The sequence below is a fragment of the Corythoichthys intestinalis genome, chromosome 19, assembly GCF_030265065.1.
Source record: "Corythoichthys intestinalis isolate RoL2023-P3 chromosome 19, ASM3026506v1, whole genome shotgun sequence".
Taxonomy (NCBI): domain Eukaryota; kingdom Metazoa; phylum Chordata; class Actinopteri; order Syngnathiformes; family Syngnathidae; genus Corythoichthys; species Corythoichthys intestinalis.
Window position 1 is genome coordinate 11,704,841 of NC_080413.1, and position 24,119 is coordinate 11,728,959.

Consider the following 24,119-nt stretch of genomic DNA (forward strand, 5'->3'; position numbering starts at 1 on the left):
CGTCGCGTGACGTCACGGCTATGCTAGCCGTTATTCAGGCTGACAGACGAGCATCATGGTGAGACACAGCCGTATTTCTCCTTCTGTTTTAACTTTTACTAATTTATATGCTGACTACATGTTGTTACGAGGCAGTTTTTGTTTCATGGACAGTATTGTTTTCTGTTTTATTGAGTTTTTATCTTTTGCGTGGACGTGTTTTCGTCAGCTAGCTTGTTGCCAAATTAGCTTGCGAGAAGTTGGCAATACGACAAGTTTGTTCATATTGAGGAAATAAATGTCAGCGTCCGTTCACTTTTACTTTAGGCTTCAAACCCATGACAAACTCATTCGGTGACTTTTTGTCCGGTTTCGGTTACTAATGAATTTATTTTTTCCTTGCTAAAACTTGTTGTTTCCTCATATGAACAGGTGTAAAACAAATACAAGTAAGCAGTTGTTTTTTTGTTTTTGTGAGAAATTAAAGGCATTTTTGTACTGTTTTCTGGTTTAGTTATTCATTTATGTACCCTTATACATTGGTCAAGCTAATAATTGTTCATGATAATAAAGCTAATAATTTGCTCGCAATTCAAATGGATTACATGTCTATCGCAGGCAGTGGCACTGAATGCGTCAATATATATTTTCTTTGCTTATGTTACTGAATGCCCTATTAACATTTATTTTAGTTATAAACTCTTTGCCTGGCTGTGAATGCTCATGTTTCAGCAATCACTCGCTTCCAGAATCTTCCAGTGAAAATGGACATTTAGCGCCGTCAATGGCGGCTAATTAGTTAATGTTATTTTGTGCTCGTATCCGCACTGTAAAGTTGGACTGGATCTGCCGCGATTGACTCAAGACCATCCAAAGCCTACTGACGACATCATGTTCTCAGCAGGACTTAGCATTGATTTGAGGCTAACACGATCGGCTGTCTCCCTCCCGTTGTGCGTCACGCTGCCTAATGTCATCTCGCGTCATTCAAGGGCTAACAGGTTGTCCGTGTCAGACATGTAACAAAGTCACTGGAGCTTTTCTACCCAACCAAAAATAAAGTAAAAAAAAAATCATTTAAAGTCTCACAAGAACAACAGGGAGTAAATATAACCCATCTGTTCTTCATTCCTTAGATTGAAGATGAAGCTGCTCTTTGTGCTGGTCGTGCTGGTGCTTGCCATCAAGGCTCGGGTGGAAAAGTGCGGCAGGGTCCTTCCATCACCTGCTGTCCAACGACCGGCCAATCGCAGCCACATCTCCTACGCTGTCATGTTTGACGCTGGCAGCACAGGGACGCGGATCCACGTCTACGCCTTCATTCACACACATACAGGTGTTTTGACAGTTTATATTCTAAATTGGGGGTCAGCAACCCGCGGTTCTAGAGCCGCATTTGGCTGTTTAGCACTGTCCTAGTGGCTCCCTGGAGTTTTTTCAAAAATGTTTGAAAATTGAAAAAGATTGGGGGAGGGAAATAATATATTTTTTGTTTTAATGTTTTCTGTTGGAGGACAGCCGTGACACAAAAATTCTTCAAATTCATTAGTATTGTAATAAAATTAAACTTGAGGCAGCGTTGTACAACAGAGTAGTCACGTGGTATGTCATTGCACTGCAGGCAAAATAAACATTTAATTATGAAGGTTCATTATGTACAGTGCATGCCAAAAGTATTGGCATCCCTGCAATTCTGTCAGATAATGCTCAGTTTCTCCCGGAAACTGATTGCAATTACAAATGCTTTAGTAGTAATATCTTCATTTATTTGGCTTGCAATGAGAAAAAAAAAAAAAAACTGAAAAGAAAACAAAATCATAATCATTTTACACAAAACTCCAAAAAGGGGCCGGACAAAAGTATTGGCACCCTCAGCCTAATACTTGGGAGCACAACGTTTGGACAAAATAACTGCGAACAACTGCTTCCGGTATCCATCAGTGACTTTCTTACAATGCTCTCCTGGAATTTTAGACCATTCTTCTTTGGCCAACTGCTCCAGGTCTCTGAGATTTGAAGGGTGCCTTCTTCAAATTGCCATTTTCAGATCTCGCCACAGTTGTTCTATGGGATTCAGGTTTGGATTCATTGCTGGCCACGTTAGAAGTCTCCATTGCATTCTCTCAAGCCATTTTCTAGTGCTTTTTGAAGTGTGTTTTGGGCCATTGTCCTGCTAGAAGACCCATGACCTCTGAGGGAGACTCCGCTTTCTCACACTAGGCCCTGCATTAGGCTGCAAAATTTGTTGGTAGTCTTCAGACTTCATAATGCCATGCACACAGTCAAGCAGTCCAGTGCCAGAGGCAGCAAAGCTACCCCAAAACATCAGGGAACCTCAGCCATGTTTGACTGTGGAGACCATGTTCTTTTCTGTGAAGGCCTCGTTTTTTTTTTTTGCCCTGTAAACTCCATGTTGATGCCTTTTCCCCAAAGCTCTACTTTTGTCTCATCTGACCAGAGAACGTTCTTCCAAAACATTTTTGGGTTTCTCAGGTACGTTTTGGCTCCAGCCTGGCTTTTTTATGTCTCTGGGTCAGAAGTGGGGTCTTCCTGGGTATCCTACCGTAGAGTCCATTTTCATTCAGACACTGACGAATAGTATGGGTTGACACTGTTGTACCCTCGGACTGCGGGACAGCTTGAACTTGTTTGGATGTTAGTAGAGTTTCTTTAGCCACCATCTACACAATCATTAAAATCTCTCGTCATTTTTTCTTTTCCGTCCACATCTAGGGAGGGTAGCCACAGTGCCACGGGCTTTACACTTATTGATGACACTGTGCACGGTAGGCACAGGAACTTTCAGGTTTTTGGAGATGGACTTGTAGCCTTAAGGTTGCCCATGCTTCTTCACAATTTTGCTTCTTAAGTCCTGAGACAGTTCTTTGAGCATGGAGAAAAGAAAGAAGACCAATGTGGTACACACAAGCACACAGGACAGAGGTTGAGTCAATTTTAATCCATTTTAACTAGCTGCAAGTGTGATGTAGTTATTGCCACCACCTGTTATGTGCCACAGGTAAGTAACAGGTGCTGTTAATCACACAAAATAGAGAAGCATCACATGATTATTCAAAGGGTGCCAATAGTTTTGTCCGGCCTATTTTTTTAGTTTTGTGTAAAATGATAGTGATTTAATTTTTTATGTTCATTCTCTTTTGTGTTTTTTTTCATTGCAAGCAAAATAAAGATATTATTACCAAAGCATTTGTAATTGCAATCATTTTCTGGGAGAAATTGAGCATTATCTGACAGAATTGCAGGGGTGCCAATACTTTAAACCAGCATGGTATTTGTAGCCAACTTAGTCATTTTGATAGAAGGCTAATATAGCTAATATAGATACATACAGCATGTGTTGCCTTCATTATAAAGCTTATATAATGCTTTTAATTTTTTGCGGCTCCAGACATGTTTTTTGTTTCTTTGGTCCAATATGGCTCTCTATTTAACAAAAAAAAAAAAAAGTGAAACAAGAATACCAATATTGGAGCAAAATACAAACAATAGAAACGATATAATAAGGAAATATACAGTTGTGGTCAAAAGTTTACATACACTTGTGAAGAACATAATGTCATGGCTCTCTTGAGTTTCCAGTTATTTCTACAACTCTGATTTTTGTCTGATAGAGTGATTGGAACAGATACTTCTTTGTCACAAAAAACATTCATGAAGTTTGGTTCTTTTATGACTTTATTATGGGTGAACAGAAAAAAGTGATCAAATCTGCAGGGTCAAAAATATACATACAGCAGCGCTAATATTTGGTAACATGTCCCTTGGCCATTTTCACTTCAATTAGGCGCTTTTGGTAGCCATCCACAAGCTTCTGGCAAGCTTCTGGTTGAATCTTTGACCACTCCTCTTGACAGAATTGGTGCAGGTCAGTTAAATTTGATGGCTTTCTGACATGGACTTGTTTCTTCAGCATTGTCCACAAGTTTAAGTCAGGACTTTGGGAAGGCCATTCGAAAACCTTAATTCTAGCCTGATTTAGCCCCTCCATTACCACTTTTGATGTGTGTTTGGGGTCATTGTCCTGTTGGAACACCCAACTGCGCCCAAGACCCAATCTTCGGGCTGATGACGTTAGGTTATCTTGAAGAATTTGAAGGTAATCCTCCTTCTTCGTTATCCCATTTACTCTCTGTAAAGCACCAGTTCCATTGGCATGAAAACAACCCCACAGCATAATACTACCACCACCGTGCTTGACGGTAGGCATGGTGTACTTGGGGTTAAAGGCCTCACATTTTCTCCTCCAAACATATTGCTGGGCATTGTGGCCAAACAGCTCGATATTTGTTTCGTCTGACCACAGAACTTTCCTCTAGAAGGTCTTATCTTTGTCCATGTGATCAGCAGCAAACTTCAGTCGAGCCTTAAGGTGCCGCTTTTGGAGCAAGGGCTTCCTTCTTGCACGGCAGCCTCTCAGTCCATGGAGATGCAAAACACGCTTAACTGTGGACACTGACACCTGTGTTCCAGCAGCTTCTAATTCTTGGCAGATTTGCTTTTTGGTGATTCTCGGTTGAATCTTCTCCCTCCTGACCAATTTTCTCTCAGCAGCAGGTGATAGCTTGCGTTTTCTTCCTGATCGCGGCAGTGACAAAACAGTGCCATGCCCTTTATACTTACAAACAATTGTTTGCACTGTTGCTCTTGGGACCTGCAGCTGCTTTGAAATGGCTCCAAGTGACTTTTCGGACTTGTTCAAGTCAATGATTCGCTTTTTCAGATCCATATATGTATATTTTTGACCCAGCAGATTTGGTCACTTTTTCTGTTAACCCATAATAAAGTCATAAAAGAACCAAACTTCATGAATGTTTTTTGTGACAAAGAAGTATCTGTTCCAATCACTCTATCGGAGAAAAATCAGAGTTGTAGAAATAACTGGAAACTCAAGAGAGCCATGACATTATGTTCTTCACAAGTGTATGTAAACTTTTTACCACAGCTGTAACAAAATACAAAATATATATATGTATGCTGAATTTTGAAAAACACAAATTAATTTGCAATACAATATATTTTTGATTATCGTGACAAATATGCAAACGGATATTTACAGGAAAAAATACAAAAAAGTTAGTTTGTACTTATACAGTTACCCCATATGCCCTTTATAATTGCATTGAGTCTCCCCAAATGTTTTTTTTTAGTTCTACATGAATGACCGTTATTAAGCGTTTTTCAGTGGTAGTTTCCACTTAATAAATGAAAAAGTGTTTCTTGCAGAGGCATTGCCAGTTTTGGAAAATGAGAAGTTTCACTCAATGAAACCCGGTTTGTCAGCGCACATCCACTACCCTGAGACAGTGAGTAGATTGTTACATAAAAACATCTTAATAGGTGTGGATTTTTTCAAGGCCTTTGTGTTGTTTTGAAGGCAAGGCATTCTGTTAGAACTCTGCTGAAGGTGGCCGAGAGAACCGTGCCTCGCCCACTCTGGAAAAACACTCCGGTGATGCTGAGAGCTACAGCTGGTCTTCGACTGATGTCTGCCGAGAAAGCCCGAGCTCTCCTACGTGAGGTGATGCTCATGACACATGCAAACTGGACAAAGAGATTTGAATTCCGTACCTAGGAAATTTGACGCAGATGTGCCAAGCACCACCGTGTCACCCTAAAGTATCTACAGTTCATTAGAAAATGAAACAAAAAATACATACGCTATTAAGAAGGAAAAAAATGGGAAAAAATTTGCTGAAAGGATAAGCAAAAACCCCAAAAGTATACTATTATAATATTCCAAAGCACAAAATACTTAAAAGATAGATCTTGAAATAGACACAAGTATATTAAAAAAACCTGCAAGTATGAGACAAAAAACGCAAATAGACAAAAATTAGAACAAAAATAAATATTTGACCAAAATAATACATTTAATGAAAAAAACTCGCTGAAAACGCCCAGATATTTTAAAATACAAATTATTAGACAAGCAGTTCAACTATGTTAGATAAAAAGTGAAAAAATAAATACCAAAATCTCTATAATGAAGTCATTAAAGCAAAAATACAAATATATTAGGTAAACACATTTGACCCAAAAAATAGAATAAAATACAAAATTACTAGATGGTAAACATTTGCGAAATTAGACAAAAATAAAATAATAACTAAAAAAAATGAGTAAAAATGTAGGAACACGTACAAAAACAAAATTATGAAGTACCAGGACTAGACGAGCATTCGGAGAATAGACCCTTGCCTAAACAGACAAATTCAATTTGTCCCAACGACCTTTGACCTCATGGCCCCAAAGTTTAATCACCACTTATGTTTTCTATTACAAACTTATCCTACAAGAGTGATTAAAAAAATAATTCAAGAACGAATAAAGGGATTATCTTGAACACGAACATAAAAAAAAAAAAAAATCAACTTTATCCTTGTGACCTTTGACCTCATGACCCCAAACTTTAATCACCTCTTCTGTTTCATATTACAAACCCACCCCGCAAGCTCAATAAAAATGCCTTTTTTCCGTTCTTGAGTTATCCTGAACACAAGCATAAAAATTCAGTTTTGGCCTTGTGACCTTTGACCTCATAACACTGAACTTTAATCACCTCTTCTGTTTCATATTGCAAACTTACCCCGCAAGTTCAATAAAAATGCCTTTATTCGTTCTTGAGTTATCTTGAATGCAAGCATAAAAATTTAATTTTCGCCTTGTGACATTTGACCTCATAAACTCCAAATTGAATAACCTCTTCTGTTTCATATTACAAACCTGTCCTGCAAGTTTTAAAATAATCCCTTTATTTGATCTCGAGTCATAGTTCAGAACCGAATACATAATCTTCACTTGTTTCAATCTCACCTAATGGTGGAGGTATAAATACATAAATAAATGGGGGATAAAAAAAAAAAACTAGTCGACCAACATTGGACTAAAAGAATGATTTTAAATGAGCTTAAGCTACTTGTGATGGCAATGTGGAGGCATGTTGTCTTGTAGCGCGTGTCAAAGCACAAACAGCGTCCTCTCTTGTCGGTAAGCGAAGAATAATGGACGGCCTCAGGGTTCCTGAGAAGACACTATTAATTCTCACTAGGATTGAATTAATCCCAGCGGTGGATGAGCCACCGTTACATTTCAATAATGTCGTCTTCGTCCTGCAGGTTCGGCGTGCGTTTAACGAATCACCATTTCTGGTCCCGGACAACAGCGTGGCCATCATGGACGGCATAAGCGAAGGTCATGCACGTCACTTCAAGAGACCATTAGCAACGTCTTAACCTTTTCCCCTCAAATGTTTTTAAATGTAGGAATCCTAGCATGGGTAACTGTGAACTTCTTGTCTGGTATGTTCTACCGCTGCCGCTCTCCTGGGAGTTGATGATATTTTTGGCTTGCGTGTGTCCTTTGAAGAGAACATCTAATGGAGCAAACTTGTTTTCAGGTCACCTTCACGCGCACCAGGAGCAGAAGCTGGGAATCTTGGATTTGGGGGGAGCATCCACGCAGATCACCTTCCTGCCCAAACTCACAGTCAGTCAGCTGTCTGTCTCATGCGTTTGAGCTTCTTTTAATTGAAGCGTGATCATTTGGAAGTTAATGTTCAGTGACTAAAGATGTCTGGGATTTGCGCATAGAAATGAGTGGCAAGTCAAAACATTAGATACACTTGCACATTTCTTATGCAGCAATAGAATTTTATAATCACTGAATACACTGAATTTGAAAAATTCCGTTTATTTTATGTTAAGTCCTGTCTGACTTCTGTATGTGAAAGACACAATATAAATAGATTTTACTTGGGAATTATTTCATGAGATAATTAATAGTATCAGTTATAAAAAAAGACCAACAATTTGAAACAATAAAATACTGATTTTTTTCCCTTTTCAATAGCAAATACTTTAATGAACCAATGCAACAAATATTGAACGGCTGAACAGCCTGAGTATAGTAACACTGAAAATATTATCAAAAGTGCTTTTCAAATAATAGATGAAAAATGCAATCAGTAAAATAAACACAAGAAAAATTAACAATTATTTGATGGAAAAGTGTTGAACAAAAATATTGGATTATGGGTAAAGAAAAAAACTAATTGCAAAAGTGTTGGAGTAAAACTACTGTATATTTTTGCAAATATTAAAAAATGTTACATATTTCAAAATTCAAGCATGAATTCAATATAAACATTTTATATTCATGTTAAAAATGTAGACAAAAATATTTTTAAATAATGTTTGAGGAAAAATACACAAATCATAGACTTCATAATGATATTGACTGGTCAGATTCGATCTTCAGTGCGCCACGCCTTCAAGTAGGGGGCCATCCCACAATCCGGTGCAGTTATTCGCAGTTAGTCACAGCGACACATGCAGCAATCCAACGCCGGATTAATGTTGAAAAAGTACGAAAGCTGTACCGCATACAAACAAGAAGGATTGTCTCAGGAGTGATTTGTTCGAGGATTCTAGGTAATTATGATATTTTTTGTACCATGCATGTATTTTGAAATGTTAAAAATTAGCCGCTACAGCATTGGCATTATACTTTGCAATATTTACGTAAAATAAATGCTACCTTTATGTTTTTTTTTTTTTTTTTTTTTTTTTTGCTTTTAACCAAGAATTGAGACTGTTTTACGTCGATATCTGTAAAGAATCTAGGGATTTAAGCATTCACAATATTTTTCACAGAAAAAGCTCTGTTTACATATGGCGGCCGCTGCATTGACTGACAGACTAGTATCGTACTTCGACATTTACGTAAAATAAATGCTAACTGCACGTTTTTTTTTGCTTTTAACCAAGAACCGAGACTGTTTTACGTCAAATCTATGAAGAATTCAGGGATTTAAGCATTTATTTACAAGAATTTTCAACGAAAAAAAAGCTCTTTGTCTGTGATTCCACTCGGTCAGCTTTGACGGCCACGCCAACAATGCAGGCCCCCTATTAATTGGCCCCATGTCCCGTCAATGTCATTATGAAGTCTATGCACAAATATTAGGAAAAAATACAAATGTATTAAATATAAAATAAATGTTACAAAACAAAAATACTAGTACAGGTAGTCCCCGTGGTACGACACACCCGACTTGCGTGTTTTCAACTGAACGATGCCAGAGTCTTGTCTGCCAATTTGTCTCAAGTGGTTTTTTACTCGCGTAACAGTGTCTTGTCTGGCATTTTGTCGCAATTTTATTTTTTACTCATTAATATAACGTACATGTTTTTGGATAGTTATTTTGAGATTTAGGGGTACTTTAAGGGTTTATTCGAGTTACGTCGCCAGCGTAGGAACGGAACTCGTTCGTAACCCGGGGACTACCTGTATTTAGTAAATCAAAAATGCACCAGAAATATTAGGAAAAAAATTATACAGATATTTGAAACAATTTAGGGCTAATATTGAAACATTTTTGTTTTTTTTTTACACAAAATAAATACTGTATATCAAAAACTAAAAAATACATTACTAACCCCCCCTATTTAACAGCTTGATGTTGCCTAAATTTATAATCTTCACATGATAAAACGAATAAATAAGCGTGTGCCCTCTTCAAATGTACTTATTACCCTGTGTGCGTTTGTGTGTGTAGGATTTTTCCAGTTTTGAAAAATCCACGCCGGCCGTGGACATTGTCAGAGTAGACATCCTCAACTCCACCTTCCGCTTGTACACTCACAGGTAAACACCCCAATGATGAATCGTACAACAATTAAATAGTCTTCCAGTGACAATCGATTGGCGGCTCTAAATGTCACTGACTAGTTTTTGGATAATAAACACGGACTTTGTGCCATGAAAATGTCAATGGAATCACTTCTTGGTGAGTCATGAGGTCTGATTTTTTAATTATTTTTTGAAAACTGGATTGCGTTTTCCTGCAGTTACCTTGGCAACGGGCTGATGGCGGCGCGACTCTCTATGCTATCTGCTCGTGGTACTGCTTGTTTCTTTTTTTTTTTTTTTAACATTTGAGCAGCAAAAAAATGACACAAATTACACGTATGTGTGCCCATATTCTTACAGTTTTTAAAAGTCCGTGTCTGCCCAGAAAGTTTCGAGATAAGTGGACTTTTGGAGGAGAAACTTACCAAGTGAGCGGAGACCCAGACGGTGAGCTTGGTTAAAGGAGGATTAAAAAAAAAAAAAAAAAAAGATTCACTATGACAACTTCTATCAATAAATTCATTCATGTTGTGTTCAGGAGCATCCGGTTACAAGGCATGTTATGAAGATGTGTTTAAGACAGTCAAAGGGGTTGTTCATCATCGCCATCTTGGAGAGCAAAAGACACTTTTCTACGCTTTTTCATATTATTTCGACCGTGCTGTGGACGCACACCTCATCCGTATGCATACACTTTCTCCATTTTAATTTTTTTCTTGGTGATTTTTGAGCTTATGAACCTTGCAGACGAGGTCGACGGAGGACTGCTGGAGGTCCGAGACTTCAGGAGAAGAGCCAAGGAGGGTGAGATGGCATCACCATGCTCATGATTATTTATATAATAATCGATGTCATGATTTGTGTTCTTCAGTGTGTAAGGATTCGAGGAAAGGAACTTTTACTGTCAGTCCTTTTCTATGTCTGGACTTGACGTACATTAGCTGTCTGCTTACTGAGGGTTTGGGCTTCAAGGACAACACAAAACTGCAGGTGAGCGACCAAAGTGGATAACAAATGAAACTACCGTTAACATGTCAACACACTGTTGGCTAGTAACCAGCAACTCTTAAATTTAATTGGGTAACTTTTGGGATAGATTGTAACTGTCAGACTAGTTCTAGTATAAGAAAGATTTTTAGTTTTGAGCATATTAAGAAATAACAGTGGTTTTCCTGTTAACACTGCATTTTTGCCTATTCTAGCCACCACTGCTTAATAGACACTTAAAATGTGGAGTAACTCAAATTGTGGAAAAAAAGATGGTGTGTGTTTAGAAATGTTTGGTTCAACAGTTACAAAAATGGATGATAAAGTTAAATAAGAAAATTAGGCCTAACTCAGGGCAAATAAGGGCTCAAAAATTAGGCTCGAGCGTTTACGTCACAGCAACGCGGGATCATGCGAGATTTGCGACAACGCAGCCATATTGGAAGCACGTCTGCATCACGGGACATATAAACTTAACGGCAAATACAATTCAACTACGAGTGCCAAAGATGGAAAAAAGTAAGGAAAACTTGCCAGTTCGATATAGAGACAAACTTGTGACCACGGCGAAGGACAGATATGTGAGCAAACTTTAGGATGTGAACAATGTTGACCCTTACGAGCAAGCCGAACACAAATGGAATAAAGATGTCGACAAGCTTCCACCACTACGCGAAATTGACATCGTGCTGTATTTGGTGTTTGGTATAAGTTACTACATTCATCAGCAATTCCGAACCTACAGATCACTACAAAGCTACGATACGAACAGTTTTGCTGCGGATCGGTGCAGGACCTGCACATTGTGACCGTAGCAAACGGCAACACCATCGTTCTTGCAAAGGTAGGCAATGTGTGTTTACATTTTCATTGTCATGAACATCCGAGTTTGTGCTGTGCTGAGCTGTGATAGTTAAGTGACAAATCAATGCTGTGTTTTAGAAAACAGATTTGTTGCAGACAATGTAGCCTGTGTACAAATTCTTTGCCACGATCTCATGTCAACATGTTATAGCTTTTTCATTTAGAAACGACAGGCATTATGTCTTATGAAGACAATGCACATGTATGCATGCTAGTTGTTTAGCTGTAGCTATAGCTAACAACAGGCCGATTTAGGGCATAAAGGTTTCGAAATTAACTTGCCAGAGTGGAAGTGCATAGAGCAAACTATGTAACTGGAGAATCAAACGTTATGCCCTTCCTTCTGATCGAGGCCACCCATGCCATTCTTCGACGTTTGGTAAGTTCAGATATGAGTTTTCCCTCGCCTTTTCTCCATGTAGGGATCCGGAAGAAACTCAGTGGGATTCCGTCGAGCTGTACATTCCCCTTTCTATTCGATCGGTTGTTGCAATTCTTTACCGAACAATAATTTCCAATCATTTTTAAAGAGCGACCTGAGTCGAAATGCCTCACTGTTTGTTTCCCGGAGTTCTGACATCGAACTTCCTGCTTCCAACATGGCGATAGGGGCGGAAACCTCGCGAGTGCCACGTCATACGCTCGAGCCTAATAATGAAAAGAATGTGTTGGGGAAACAAGACCTCAAAATTAAAGTGGAAACTGAGGACTCAAGTTTGGAAAAAGAAAATGTAAAAAAATATATATATACTAGTATTTATAAAAATGTTTAAACTCAGAAGTAAAATGGAAGAAAATTATGATTTTGGAGCATTATCATTAGATGAAAAGGTAAGAAAAGAATTAAATGGGGCCAACTAATAACCGTATTTTCCTCAGTATATGGTGCATCTAAAAGCCTTCAATTTTCTCAAAAGCCGAATGTACACCTTTTAATCCAATATTGTTTATTCATGGCATAACATTCCCTTTCGCGTAGCTCCATCTAGTGGATGAATAATGCAACCCCGACCACTCGTATTCCTACTACTACTACTACTACTACTGTGCCGTATAATGCAGTGTGCCCTATAAACTCTATACTATACGTACATATAGTTTTAAAATGTGCCATTCATTGAAGATGCGCCTTATAGTACAGAAAATAGGGTAATAAAATATATAGCACAAATAAATTCTAAAAAACTTTTTTTTGGTTTTTATTTGAATAAATACAAAAAGGCATTTGAGTTATTTGGTTATGTTTTGTTTGTAGCTGAGCAAGAAAGTGAACAACGTGGAGGCAAGTTGGGCTTTGGGTGCCACCTTGGACCACTTTAAAAACCTCCACATACACCTAAGAGAGCGAGGAGGTGGATGAGGCGGAGCGTGTGAAAATGTTCATGACTCTTTGTATGTAATATGAACATGTTTGCAGAGGTAACAACATAAATGTTATTTTTCCATAAACCCGTCTTGTATCTTCTTTGGGACTTTACATAAATGTTATAATTTTACACTTTCCCCCGAAAAGACAATCAACCTTCTTATGAAATATATACAGGTCTCAATTCAATTCAGTTTTACAGCAGCGCCACCACATCTCCGTAGGTGGCGCCCTCTGTCGTCATGGTGACCAGTTGGTGTGGAGGAGACAGAACGGTCACAGAGTCTTCCGGACCTGAAGGGACGATAACAAAAGGAACATTAAGTCAAGGACTACTTTGACGTAAGCGCTAACACTGTAAAAAAAAAAAAAAAACTTCCTTTTAGTTATGCTAAGTAAAGATTTTGAAGCCATAAATCAAATATTACTGTATAACTTTTTATCCAGTTAATATTGTGAACTTGAATAACTGATTTGAATAAAGACTAGGTTATAAATAAATACCAGGTTATTAACGTAATTGTCTGAGCTCCATATAACGTTTGCCTAAATGTAAAATCTACTTAAAATGTTGTCTTCAAACTACAACTGAAGTACGATTTACTTTGAAGGTTGAGTTCAAAATGTTAAATTATACTTTCACCAGTAGAAGTAAATAACCTACATATATTTGTAGTTAAGATAACTCGAGAACAAATACAGGGATTATTATCAAACTTGCAGGACATGTTTGTTATATGAAACAAGTATGTGTAACTAACAAGAGTTGCACATCCATTTTCATTGTCAATGCAATGAAATACTTCTATATGTGAATAATATTAAACTGGAGAGGTGATTCAATTTTGGGGTAGCGAGGTCAAAGTTGTCAGAAATATGTGTGTGTTCAAGAAAACTAAGGGATTTTCAGACTTGCAGGATATGTTTGTAATAAGGAATGGAAGAGTTGATTAAATTTTGGGGTAGTGAGGTCAAAGGCCACAAGTTTATATATATGTGTTCAAGATAACTCGGGAACAAATAAAGGGATTATAAAACTTGCAGGATATGTTTGTAACGTGAAACTGAAGAGGTGACTAAATTTTGGGGCGATGAGGTCACAGGTCAGAAATATGTTCAAGAGAACTGAGAAACGGATTTTCAAACTTGCTGGATATGTTGTAAGAAATGGAGGAGGTGATTAAATTTTGGGGTCGTGAGGTCAAAGGTCACAAGTCATAAATATGTGTTCAAGATAACTCAGGAATAAATAAATGGATTATAAAACATGCAGCATATGTTTGTAGCATGAAACAGAAGAGGCGATTAAATTTGGGAGCGTTGAGGTCAAATGTCAGAAAAGGATAACGGTTTACCCTATTTAACTCAAATTTCCATGGTAGGCCAACACACACCAGCATACCTTGCGACCTGAGCATAGCGTGATGGAGATTGACGGCATCCAGGCTAGTCGCGTTCTCACTGTCGGCCTCCAAAAGGCTGCTGCGTGTTAACGCCTCTCCTTTCACACAAGGGAAAATGTTGTTTTTAAGGAAAGTTTGACATCTGTAGTTTGTCTTAATACTTTTAAAAAATGTCCAAATGTATACGGCCAGCAGGCCTTGAATTCAGCAGTGTTGATGTAATTGGTTCACAAATCTTGTCTGCTGCCATAATTCCATTTTGTACCAGTCTGCTATCATTGTTTCAACCCACACACCCGCTGTATAAAATCCCGATTCAAGCACATCTTTTTCAATTAGAGCGCGCGCTGGAATGTAAGCGCTCATTTCCCGAGCCCGTCTGCCTGCCTCGCAATCCCCCCGTGACGCTTTTGTGCTGATAAATAAATTAGCGTGCCAGAAGACGAGCTCATTTTGATCTGACGCGTGAAAAAGAATGTCACCCTTTTTAAAGTTGATTACAGCTCATCACAGAAGAGACAAACCCAACATTTTTTTTCCCGTAGTCATTTTCTGCCGTTGACGGTAATAGAGGTCCAATCGGTTTGAACTGGGAGGCTGACAGCGAATGATCGGGGTCAGCCCTCCCAGTTCAAATGGATTAGACGTCTATCGCCGTCAATGACTGAATAAGTTGTCTAGCAAAATTAGTGTTTTTTTGTGTGCTCAGACCTGTTTCCCTGCTTTCTGCCACAAGACCTTCTTCCCCGTGGCGTCTCTTTATATGGACGTTCCTGCTTCCGGATTGAGAGAAGGTCTTCCCGCAGATCCCGCAGTGGTGAGGCTTCTCTCCTAGATCGCGTACACACCACACAATACAGGCCAAAAAAAGTTTCTTACAAATATAAAGATAGGATGTTTGTCAAGATCTAAATAAAAAGCGCAGAAATGCGTTGGCGCCACTCATTCACTGACCAGAATGTACGAGCATGTGTTTTCTCAGACTGGAATACTCGGCAAAGGAGCGCCCACAACCATCTGCTTCACACACGAAAGGCTTCTCTCCTAAACCACATGAACACACGCATGGACACAAACCCACACATATGTTAATCTTAAAGCATGTGGGGCGAAGAAAATAAATAGAAATAAAGTTCATGAAGTAGTTCACATTTTGGAAGACAGTTACACAAATCACTATGATCCCAGTCTCAAGTCTTACCTGTTGTGGGCAAGTCGAGCTAAGTCAAAAGGTTGTAAAGAGGAGTCGCGTCAAGTTGAGTCACAGGTTAGTCAAGGCCTTCATTGTTCCCCAGCCCACCCACAAAGCACTCAGATTTGTCTTTGAGGGAAACTTTACTGTCAATGTAAAAGACAAAACTGCAGTATAGTCTGCAGAGAATAAACCAGCAATAAAGGTGTTTATTTATCAATGTCAACATTACGTTTCATCATTAAGACCAAGGTATTTAGGAAAGTAGGAATGTCCGCGATCCCATCAGGGGATCGGAAATGGGGCCAATCGCGCCATTTTTCAGAGGATCGGAATTGGGTTTCTAATTTAAAAAAAAAAATTCTGAAAGGGCTAAAATGTAACAAACAAATGCGGCTTACGGGATTTTGACTCCGTGAGTGACGCCAGAGTCTCGGCCACCATTTTGTCTCCAGTCTTTTTTTTTTGGTCGAGTAAACAATACCTTATTGTACCTCACGATATCCTATTTTTTACTTTATTATAGGGCTTTACACTTTATCGTATTAAAGGGCGGTAATTCATTTTTTCAATTAATCACGTTAAAATAACGCAATTAACGCATTCGCGGAACGACCCACTCACGCATTGCCGCAACCAAATTAAAATGGTGCCGTTTTATGTATATTGAGAGCCTAGAGGCAGAGACAACCGTGTGGAGTGGACACAGGCATTCATTGGGGCCGCGCTATTTATTGGCAAAAGCTTTGGCATCTCTTCCACAACAATTATATCTATTGTGGTGAGCAACGTGGGGAAGAAAGACAGGAGATGATCTTTTTTCTTAACACCGTGTATTGAACACAATGCAGAAAAGATACCATTTGCATCCACCACTGACAGTCATGGTTGCCCAACTTCCAATCATGCATTTGGGTAGAACAGTTAAGTCGCTACAGTATCATATACTGAAAGCACAACAAAAATAATATTCCTATCTCTCAAAAAAATAATGTTCACAAAAAGAAAAGCGCTCATTGCGAAGAGAACTGGCATTCTCAATCAAAACAGCTATGCAAAATAATACTCAGACTTTGGTCAAACTCTATTCAAACATTTCGTTTAGCTCAACAAATACACAAACTCACATTAATCTTTTAAGAAGTACAAGTATTTCTATCCGTGGATCCCTTTCACAGAAAGAATGTTAATGCCATCTTGTGGATTTATTATTATAATAAATACAGTTCTTATGTACAGTATGTTGAATGTATATATCAGTCTTATCTTTCCAACAATAATTTACAGAAAAATATGGCATAGAGATGGTTTGAATTGCGATTAATTAATTTTTAAGCTGTGATTACCTTGATTAAAAATGTCAATCGTTTGACAGCCCTACTTGATTAATATGACTGTTCTGCCCTTTGGGTGAAATGTACATTTGATTAAAGTGTTGACTTTTGTATTGTGACGCATGCTTTTAATTCTGCGCAGGAAGTGTAGCCCAGGTAGTGCTTTCACACGTGAGTAGGAGCGTGTGTACACAAGAAGAACGTATTCGCGCATTTCAGACACAAAGAAGTCGTGCAGCCGAGTGAGCGAGAGAAGGGAAAGATTACAGCTTAGCTCGCTGTCTAGCTACGATTTAGGTCCCAACGTCTTGGCGAGGACTTCAATGACGTGTACTACCGTAATTTTCGCACTATAAGGCGCACCTGACTATAAGCTGCCACCCACTAAATTTGGCACAAAAACTGCATTTGTTCATAGATAAGCCGCATTAGGCTATAAGCCGCAGCTGTCCTCACTGTGTTATGGGATATTTAAACCTAAGATATTTACTGGTAACACTTTATCTGACAGCGGCATCATAGAACTGTCATTAAACCAATTGAACCACCATGATAGTTCATTGCTTCAAGAAGCTTAATTTGGCCATCAATGCTCCCTTGGGGGAGACGGTCAACCTCTGCTGCCACTTACACTGTTGTCGTCCAACATGCCTCCTAGCATGCATTGCAGCGCTACAGATGTAAATAATCAAAATTCATGTTCTGTGCTAATTATTTCTTCAGTTACTGTTCCAGTTTCATTAATTGCTAGTTATAGTATTTGGTAACACTTTATTTGACAGTCCACCATGAAGCTTTGAACCAAAGCAAAGCTTCATTGCTTCAAGAAGCTTCAATTTGGGCATCACTGTTCTCTTGGGGGAGACAACCTCTGCTGTCAACACTGTTGTCGTCCAACATGCCTCCTAGCATGTATTGCAGCGCTACAGATGTAAATAATAAATCAAAATTCATGTTCTGTGCTATTTATTTCTTCAGTTACTGTTCTAGTTGTTTCATTAATTGCTAGTTATGGTATTTGGTAACACTATTTGACAGTGGCGCCATAAGATTATTCATTAGATAATCATTATTATGACATGTCACTGTCATGAGTATTAATGAATGCTTATAACATATGTCATTTAGTGTTATCCGGGAAATTATCTCACTTTTGAATGGATATAAAACATCCAAGCTGTACATAAATGGGATTAGTGACATAATTTGCCGGATGACGCTTAATGACATCTGTCTTAAGCATTCAGTAATGCCCATGATAGTGTCATGTCATAATTATGATGGTCTTATGACAGTCCTATAAAGCTGCTGTCAAATAAAGTGTGACCTATTAACCCAAATAAATCAACAAATAAGCCACATTGGACTATAAGCCGCAGGATTCAAAATGAAGGAAAAAAGTAGAGACTTCTAGTCCGAAAATTACGGTACAGTACATGTTTTTGGATAGTTCTTGAGATTTAGGTGGTATTTAGGGGTACTTACAGGGTTAATTTGGACTTAACGTGGAAATTCGGGTTACGTCACCAGCGTAAGAACGTAACGTTTTCGTAACCCAGGGACTACCTTTATATACGTTTTATACTCCATAACACTCACGGAAAAAAGCGGAAGAGGAAGTACTGTAAAAAATAGAGTACTGTAACATGTTTGGAACTTTTCTTTAAAAAAAAAAAAAAAAACTTTTTCGGTAATCGGATCGCGACTCGGTATCAGCAGATTCTCAAAATCAGGTGACTTGGACGCAAAAATTGGCAACCAATATATCCCTACAGGAAAGGCTACATTGCAAGAATGAAATTCTGTGTTTGACACACAATGAACATTTAGAAGAATTTGCAACAAAAATTGCTGGTCTTCAATACATTTTTTTTTTTTAATGAATTTGTGCCACATTTTAGGTGAGGCAAAGTCCTTGTGCTAACGAACAGCAATTGATTAAAAACATTTAAATTTCAAATTAGATACCATCCATTTATTCACTTTTTTGTCAAGGCCTTGCATGAACATGAGTCATTGTGTCTTGAGTCGAGTCTCGGACCCTCCCAGCTAAAGCGAGTCAAGTCCGAGCCTGCGTGTTTTTTTCTTCAAGGCCGAGTCGAGTTGCGAGTCATCAAATTTGCGACTTGAGTCCCCTGTGACTGCATTTGGGGTCAGCAGTATTCCTGCTCATCTTTCCACCTCTAATGGTTACCATTTATAATCCCACTTTTAGATGCAACGGACATTTCATTATAGGAAAAATTGCTTGTGTGTGAAATTGAATATCGCCGTGAACAAAATAATCTCCTTATAAAGGCCATATTTTCCAGGCCTAGTTACCAGTCCACTAAAAGGTGTCATAACCGCGCACAACGGCTGCTGTTAATCAGGCGCGGGCAGGAGGAAGCGGACCGGAACGTGCCATTAAATAACCTGAAGGTCACGTTGAATAAAATATGAGCGGTCGCAGCACCCGACCGGTCACATCGTCTGACCCTTCCTTGTGCTAGTTTGTTGCTCACCGGTGTGAACGCGTCTGTGGTTCTTGAGGTTTCCGGCCGTGGTGAACTTCTTTCCGCAATTGTTCTCCTTGCATACGAAAGGTTTGTCGCCGCTGTGCGTCCTCATGTGAACCTGGAGACGCTGGAGGACGTAGAAGCTCTTACCGCAGCCTTCCGCCACGCAGCGGAACATGCGGTCGTTCCTGACGTGACAAACAAACGAGAATCCGTTTTGAGCTCGACAGCATGTGTCATATAAAGCTAAGGATCAATATGGAGCTAAATTGTTCTATTAGTGTTGGCAGGAGGCCTTTTATTGGCACGCGGGGGGCGCTAAACACATATTGGACAATTTACAAAACATGGCTTTGTTTATTGTTTGTTTATTACGACGCTCGGGGCGCAAAATCGGAACCATCATCACCGTTTCATTTCTCGTTCCAAGCTGTTAAAACGCAACACGGGGAGGCGAAAGGGGACTCGTATAATTAGGTGGAAATTTCATTTATTTTTAATTTTGTTATTCCGTTTTGTACGTTTTGGCTTCCCGTAGAGGAGTTTAACCCTTTTAGGAACAGCGGTTACTTCAGTGGACTAATTTTAAAGTTATCATTAGCTTAACTCATTCACTGCCAGTCATTTAACCTGTTAAATGGATTAGACGTCTATTGCCGTCAATGGCAGCCAACAAGGTAAGCTCTTTGAAGTCGCAAGAGATTTATAAAAAATAAAAAAAATCCCCAGAGTAAAATACACACAGCCCAAATTTGTTGATCTCTTTTTTTTAATGATTATTTTTTTGAAGTTCTAATTGGAAAAAAAAAGTTTAGAATGGTTTATATTTTTAGTACTCTTGGCTTTTTTTTTTTTTTTTTTTTTAATTATTCTTTAATTGCTTTTATTTATTACTTACTGTTCAATTTGATCCTTTAATTTTATCATTTTATTTAAAATTATAGCCAATCGTAAAATACATGCGGGCAACACTATTTCTACAAATTGGATGTCAAATGGGAGCCAATAATTCGTACATGAAAGGGGTAAGTTATGATTATCATACTTTTTTTTTTTTTATATTGTCAAGAATTAGCTATATAATGAAATTATTGCGAAACTCTTTTTAAAGGTAAAAATACTTTTTAACTAATTAGTAGTAATGGTAATTATGTTTATGTAATTTAGAACTGTAAACAATATTTCTCAATATTAGGAAATTAATGTACATATTCATATGCACATTTTTAAAGTCATGTATTTCTATTTTTTCTTAATTCGATTGAATTATACCGGTACATAAAAACGATTTGAATCGATTTAACTCGAGTATTCGATTAGAAAAAAAAAACCTCATTAAATTTTGCTGCTTCGAGTATTCTTTTAATTAAAGTGGGGTTGTAATGGTTTATTTTGAAAGTGTTTGCATTTAGTTTTATTGATTTGGCTGGATACACTGCCCTCTCGTCTGCTTCATTTCACATGGCTGAATCCACCTGCTCCCTGTTAAGACCAACATAAGCCAAGTTGTTGTTTGAGCTGTTTTTTTTAATGCATTCGGAATTTAGTTTATAAGTATATCTAGCAGTTTTATGGGGGAATATGCGCCTGAACGATTTGTTAAGAGCATTGTTTAAAAAAAAAAAAAAAAATTTTTAAAGCGTAGCATTTTATAGCATTTAAGCTAGCGGACTTTTGCTATGCAGGTTAGCCAATTGGTCTTTTGTTGTACATAGATCCTCATTTATTTTTTATTCCGTTTGAGGCACAGCTCAGGTATTTCAATTTTCATGTTCCTTATCCGATTACTCGATTATTTGAACTAGGTAGTTCATTGATTAATCGACTACTAAAATAATCGATAGCTGCAGCCTTAAAAACGAGATGGTTCTCAACATACTACTATTACTATAAAATTGTACATACAAAATAAAATCTCAGATTTTAGCTTCTAACCCTCTGTTTTAATAATTAAGGCTTACCTAAAAAAAATATGACTTATGTGTTATTATTAGCCATTCATTAACTGTACTTAAACGTAGCGTCTTACAAATATGTACCGTAATTTTTTTACTATAAACCACTACTTTTCCCCCCTTATTTTGAATCCAGCAGTTTATAATCCAGTGCGGCTTGTTTGTTTATCTATTTGGGTTAATAGGTAACACTTTATTTGACAGGCATCATAAGACTGCCATAAGACCGTCATAATTATGACATGACATTATCATGGGCATTACTGAATGCTTATCACAGATGTCATTAAGTGTCATGCGGCAAATTATGTCACTAGCTCCATTTATGTCCAGCTTGGATCTTTTACATCCATTCAAAAAGGAGATAATTTGCCAGATGACACAAAATGACATCTATCATAAGCATTGATTAATGCTCATGGCAGTGTCATGTCATAATTATGATGGTCTTGTGACAGTCTTATGGCATCAATGTCAAATACAGTGTTACCAAATTCCATAACTAGCAATGAATGAAACAACTAGAACAGTAACTGAAGAAATAATTAGCACAGAACATGAATTTTGATGTTATTCACACCTGTAGTGCTGCAATACATGCTAGTAGGCATGTTGGACGACAACTGTGTTGACAGCAGGTGGCAGCAGTGGTTAACTGTCTCCCCCAATAGAACAGTGATGGCCAAATTGAAGCTTGAACCAATGAAGCTTTGCTTTGGTTCAAAGCTTCATAGTGGTTCATTTGGTCTTATGACAGTGTCAAATAAAGTGTTACCGGTTAATATCTTTTGGTGTAAATATCTCATAATACAGTTGAGGACAGCTGCTGCCTATAGTCCAGTGCGGCTTATCTATGAACAAATGCTGTTTTCGTGTCAAATTTGTAGGGTGGCGGCTTATAGTCAGGTGTGCCTTATAGTGCGAAAATTACTGTAAATACAGTTTTACACAAAAAACGATGCAATGCAATTTTGGTGCAATGGCAGAGCTGGGACATTCACATACAGACCATAAAATGTCACTATTGCGCTTTCAAACGTATAACAAAACGCTTTTAAAATGTGTATTCTCTTTTTACTTTATGGTGCAAAAAAAAACCAGATGGCCCGCCAGGCTTATAAATTACAACACAAACCCACTCTTCCTTATGAGTGTAATAGTTAACTCTTAAGAAAGTTTTTCTTCCAAACGATCAAAAGTTAATAAAAAAAACTTTAAAATGGAAGCTTTGTAACCTGTGCGTTTTGAGGTGATACTTGAGGTGAGCTGGCCACGTGAAGGTTCTGCAGCAGCCATCGAAAGAACAGCGGAGGATCTGCCTGGTGGCGAGGGGGCGCCCGGTCCGAGGCGGCGGAGGCGACGGCAGCGTTACAGGTACCGGTGCCGTCGCCTGTCGCTCGGCGGCTTCTGACGGTGAAACGTGCGTGTGGTCGCCTAGGCAACAGACAAACCTATCACGTTACCATCATGCTTTCATGCCGGTTATAGCGAGAGACCTCTAATCCATTTCGACTGGGATGGTTGGCAGCTTAAGATACCGTCAATGGCACTGAAACCAGAGCATTCACCAGAAAAGTCTTTAGTTGGCATTTACAGGTCACTTCCAGTTCATTTTAGGGCATTTACACGTTACTTCCTTTTGATTTTGAGTCGCTTCCTATTCATTTTGGGAAATTTTTAAGTCACTTCCTTTTCAGTACCCTAAAATCAACAGGAAATGATGTGAAATGCTCCAAAATGAACTGGGATTGGCTGCCACTGACTGCCATAGATGCCCAATCCGTTTGAACTGTGAGGAACATTCGTTCATCCGCTGCCATCCCTCCCGCTTCAAACTGATTGGATGTCTAAAAGTTACAAACTCATTCCAATTCACAGCAGACGGATGAAAACAGCTTGTTTTTCCTGTTTATCAGCTGTATGGTAGAATATCCTCGAATGATTTGCTGACCCATGTATCGAGAATTGTTGTATTCCCAAATTGTTTGATCATCGTTATCGTAAGCCTTTTATCCAGTATCGTGTGGCACCCAAAGGTTCCCACCTCTATTTACAGGTACCCATAGACTTCATAATGTATTGACGGCTCAGATCATTCATGCACTGCGCCTCGCATTCAAGTAGGGGGCCGCCCACATCAAGAGGAGCTATTTACAAACACACGCAGCGATCTAACGCCGGATATCTGTTGAAAAAGTACAAAAGCTGTACTGCATACAAACAGTAAGGATGGTCTCAGGAGTGATTTGTTCGAGGATTCAAGGTAATTATGATATTTTTCGTACCATGCGTGCATTTTAAAACGTGAAAAAAATCAACAGGAGAAAATAGCCACTACTGCATTGGCATCATAGTTCACAATATTTACGTAAAATAAATGCTAACTGCACGGTTTTTTGCTTTTAACCAATAATCGAGACTGTTTTACGCCCATATCTATGAAGAATTAGGGGATTTAAGCATTTAATCACAAGAATTTTCACTGGAAAAGCTCCTGTTTACATCAGGCGGCCGCTAGCTACATTCACTAACAGACTAGCATTGTGCTTCGACATATTTACGTAAAATAAAGGCTAACAGCACGTTTTTGTTTTTTTTTTTTTGCTTTGAACCAAGAATCAAGACTGTTTTAAGTATAAAAAGAATTCGGGGATTGAAGCATTTATTCACAAGTATTTTCAACGAAAAAAGCTCTTCGTCTGTGATTCCACTCTGTCTACAAATCAGAATTCGGGGATTGAAGCTAGGGCTGTCAAAATTAACGCGTTAACGCGCGGTGTTTAATTTTTTAAAATTAATCACGTTAAAATATTTGACGCAATTAACGCACGTGTCCCTCTCAGACAGTATTCTGCCTTTTGGTAAGTTTTACAGCAAGGCGTTTTGTGCA

The 24,119-nt window shown here is 38.4% G+C and overlaps 2 protein-coding genes across 3 annotated transcripts in view; one reads left to right on the plus strand and one right to left on the minus strand.

Annotated features, from left to right (window-relative positions):
- Positions 1 to 21,410, plus strand: LOC130907460 (ectonucleoside triphosphate diphosphohydrolase 5-like). Of its 2 annotated transcripts, XM_057822582.1 has the most exons (17): positions 29 to 58; positions 884 to 1,040; positions 1,116 to 1,315; positions 5,224 to 5,303; positions 5,375 to 5,518; positions 7,116 to 7,191; positions 7,263 to 7,298; positions 7,397 to 7,485; positions 9,557 to 9,645; positions 9,849 to 9,901; positions 9,991 to 10,077; positions 10,169 to 10,312; positions 10,378 to 10,434; positions 10,502 to 10,620; positions 12,737 to 12,900; positions 13,072 to 13,189; positions 14,960 to 21,410. In XM_057822582.1, the coding sequence occupies exons 3-15, from the start codon at positions 1,123 to 1,125 to the stop codon at positions 12,839 to 12,841; spliced, it is 1,272 nt and encodes a 423-aa protein (XP_057678565.1). In that variant the 5' UTR covers positions 29 to 58; positions 884 to 1,040; positions 1,116 to 1,122; the 3' UTR covers positions 12,842 to 12,900; positions 13,072 to 13,189; positions 14,960 to 21,410. The 2 variants fall into 2 exon arrangements, with proteins under 2 accessions (XP_057678564.1, XP_057678565.1); XM_057822581.1 differs by lacking the exon at positions 884 to 1,040 and having other exon boundaries at positions 1 to 58; positions 14,960 to 21,409.
- znf410 (zinc finger protein 410) overlaps positions 11,405 to 24,119 on the minus strand; it is a 19,555-nt gene continuing 6,840 nt past the window's right edge. The window contains exons 7-12 of the mRNA XM_057822580.1: positions 22,465 to 22,663; positions 19,281 to 19,462; positions 15,205 to 15,294; positions 14,962 to 15,081; positions 14,250 to 14,348; positions 11,405 to 13,141 (exon numbers count right to left, since the gene is read on the minus strand). Of these exons, the coding sequence (XP_057678563.1) occupies positions 13,044 to 13,141; positions 14,250 to 14,348; positions 14,962 to 15,081; positions 15,205 to 15,294; positions 19,281 to 19,462; positions 22,465 to 22,663 (788 nt within the window). The 3' untranslated portion in view covers positions 11,405 to 13,043. The remainder of the gene's footprint in view (positions 13,142 to 14,249; positions 14,349 to 14,961; positions 15,082 to 15,204; positions 15,295 to 19,280; positions 19,463 to 22,464; positions 22,664 to 24,119) is intronic.

Coding starts and splice junctions, on each gene's coding strand:
- LOC130907460 (XM_057822581.1), top strand. CDS start 1,123: ATGAAGCTGCTCTTTGTGCTGGTCGTGCTGGTGCTTGCCATCAAGGCT. Junction 5,304..5,374: donor ACATCCACTACCCTGAGACA/GTGAGTAGATTG, acceptor GTTGTTTTGAAG/GCAAGGCATTCTGTTAGAAC. Junction 10,621..12,736: donor AGGACAACACAAAACTGCAG/GTGAGCGACCAA, acceptor TTTTGTTTGTAG/CTGAGCAAGAAAGTGAACAA.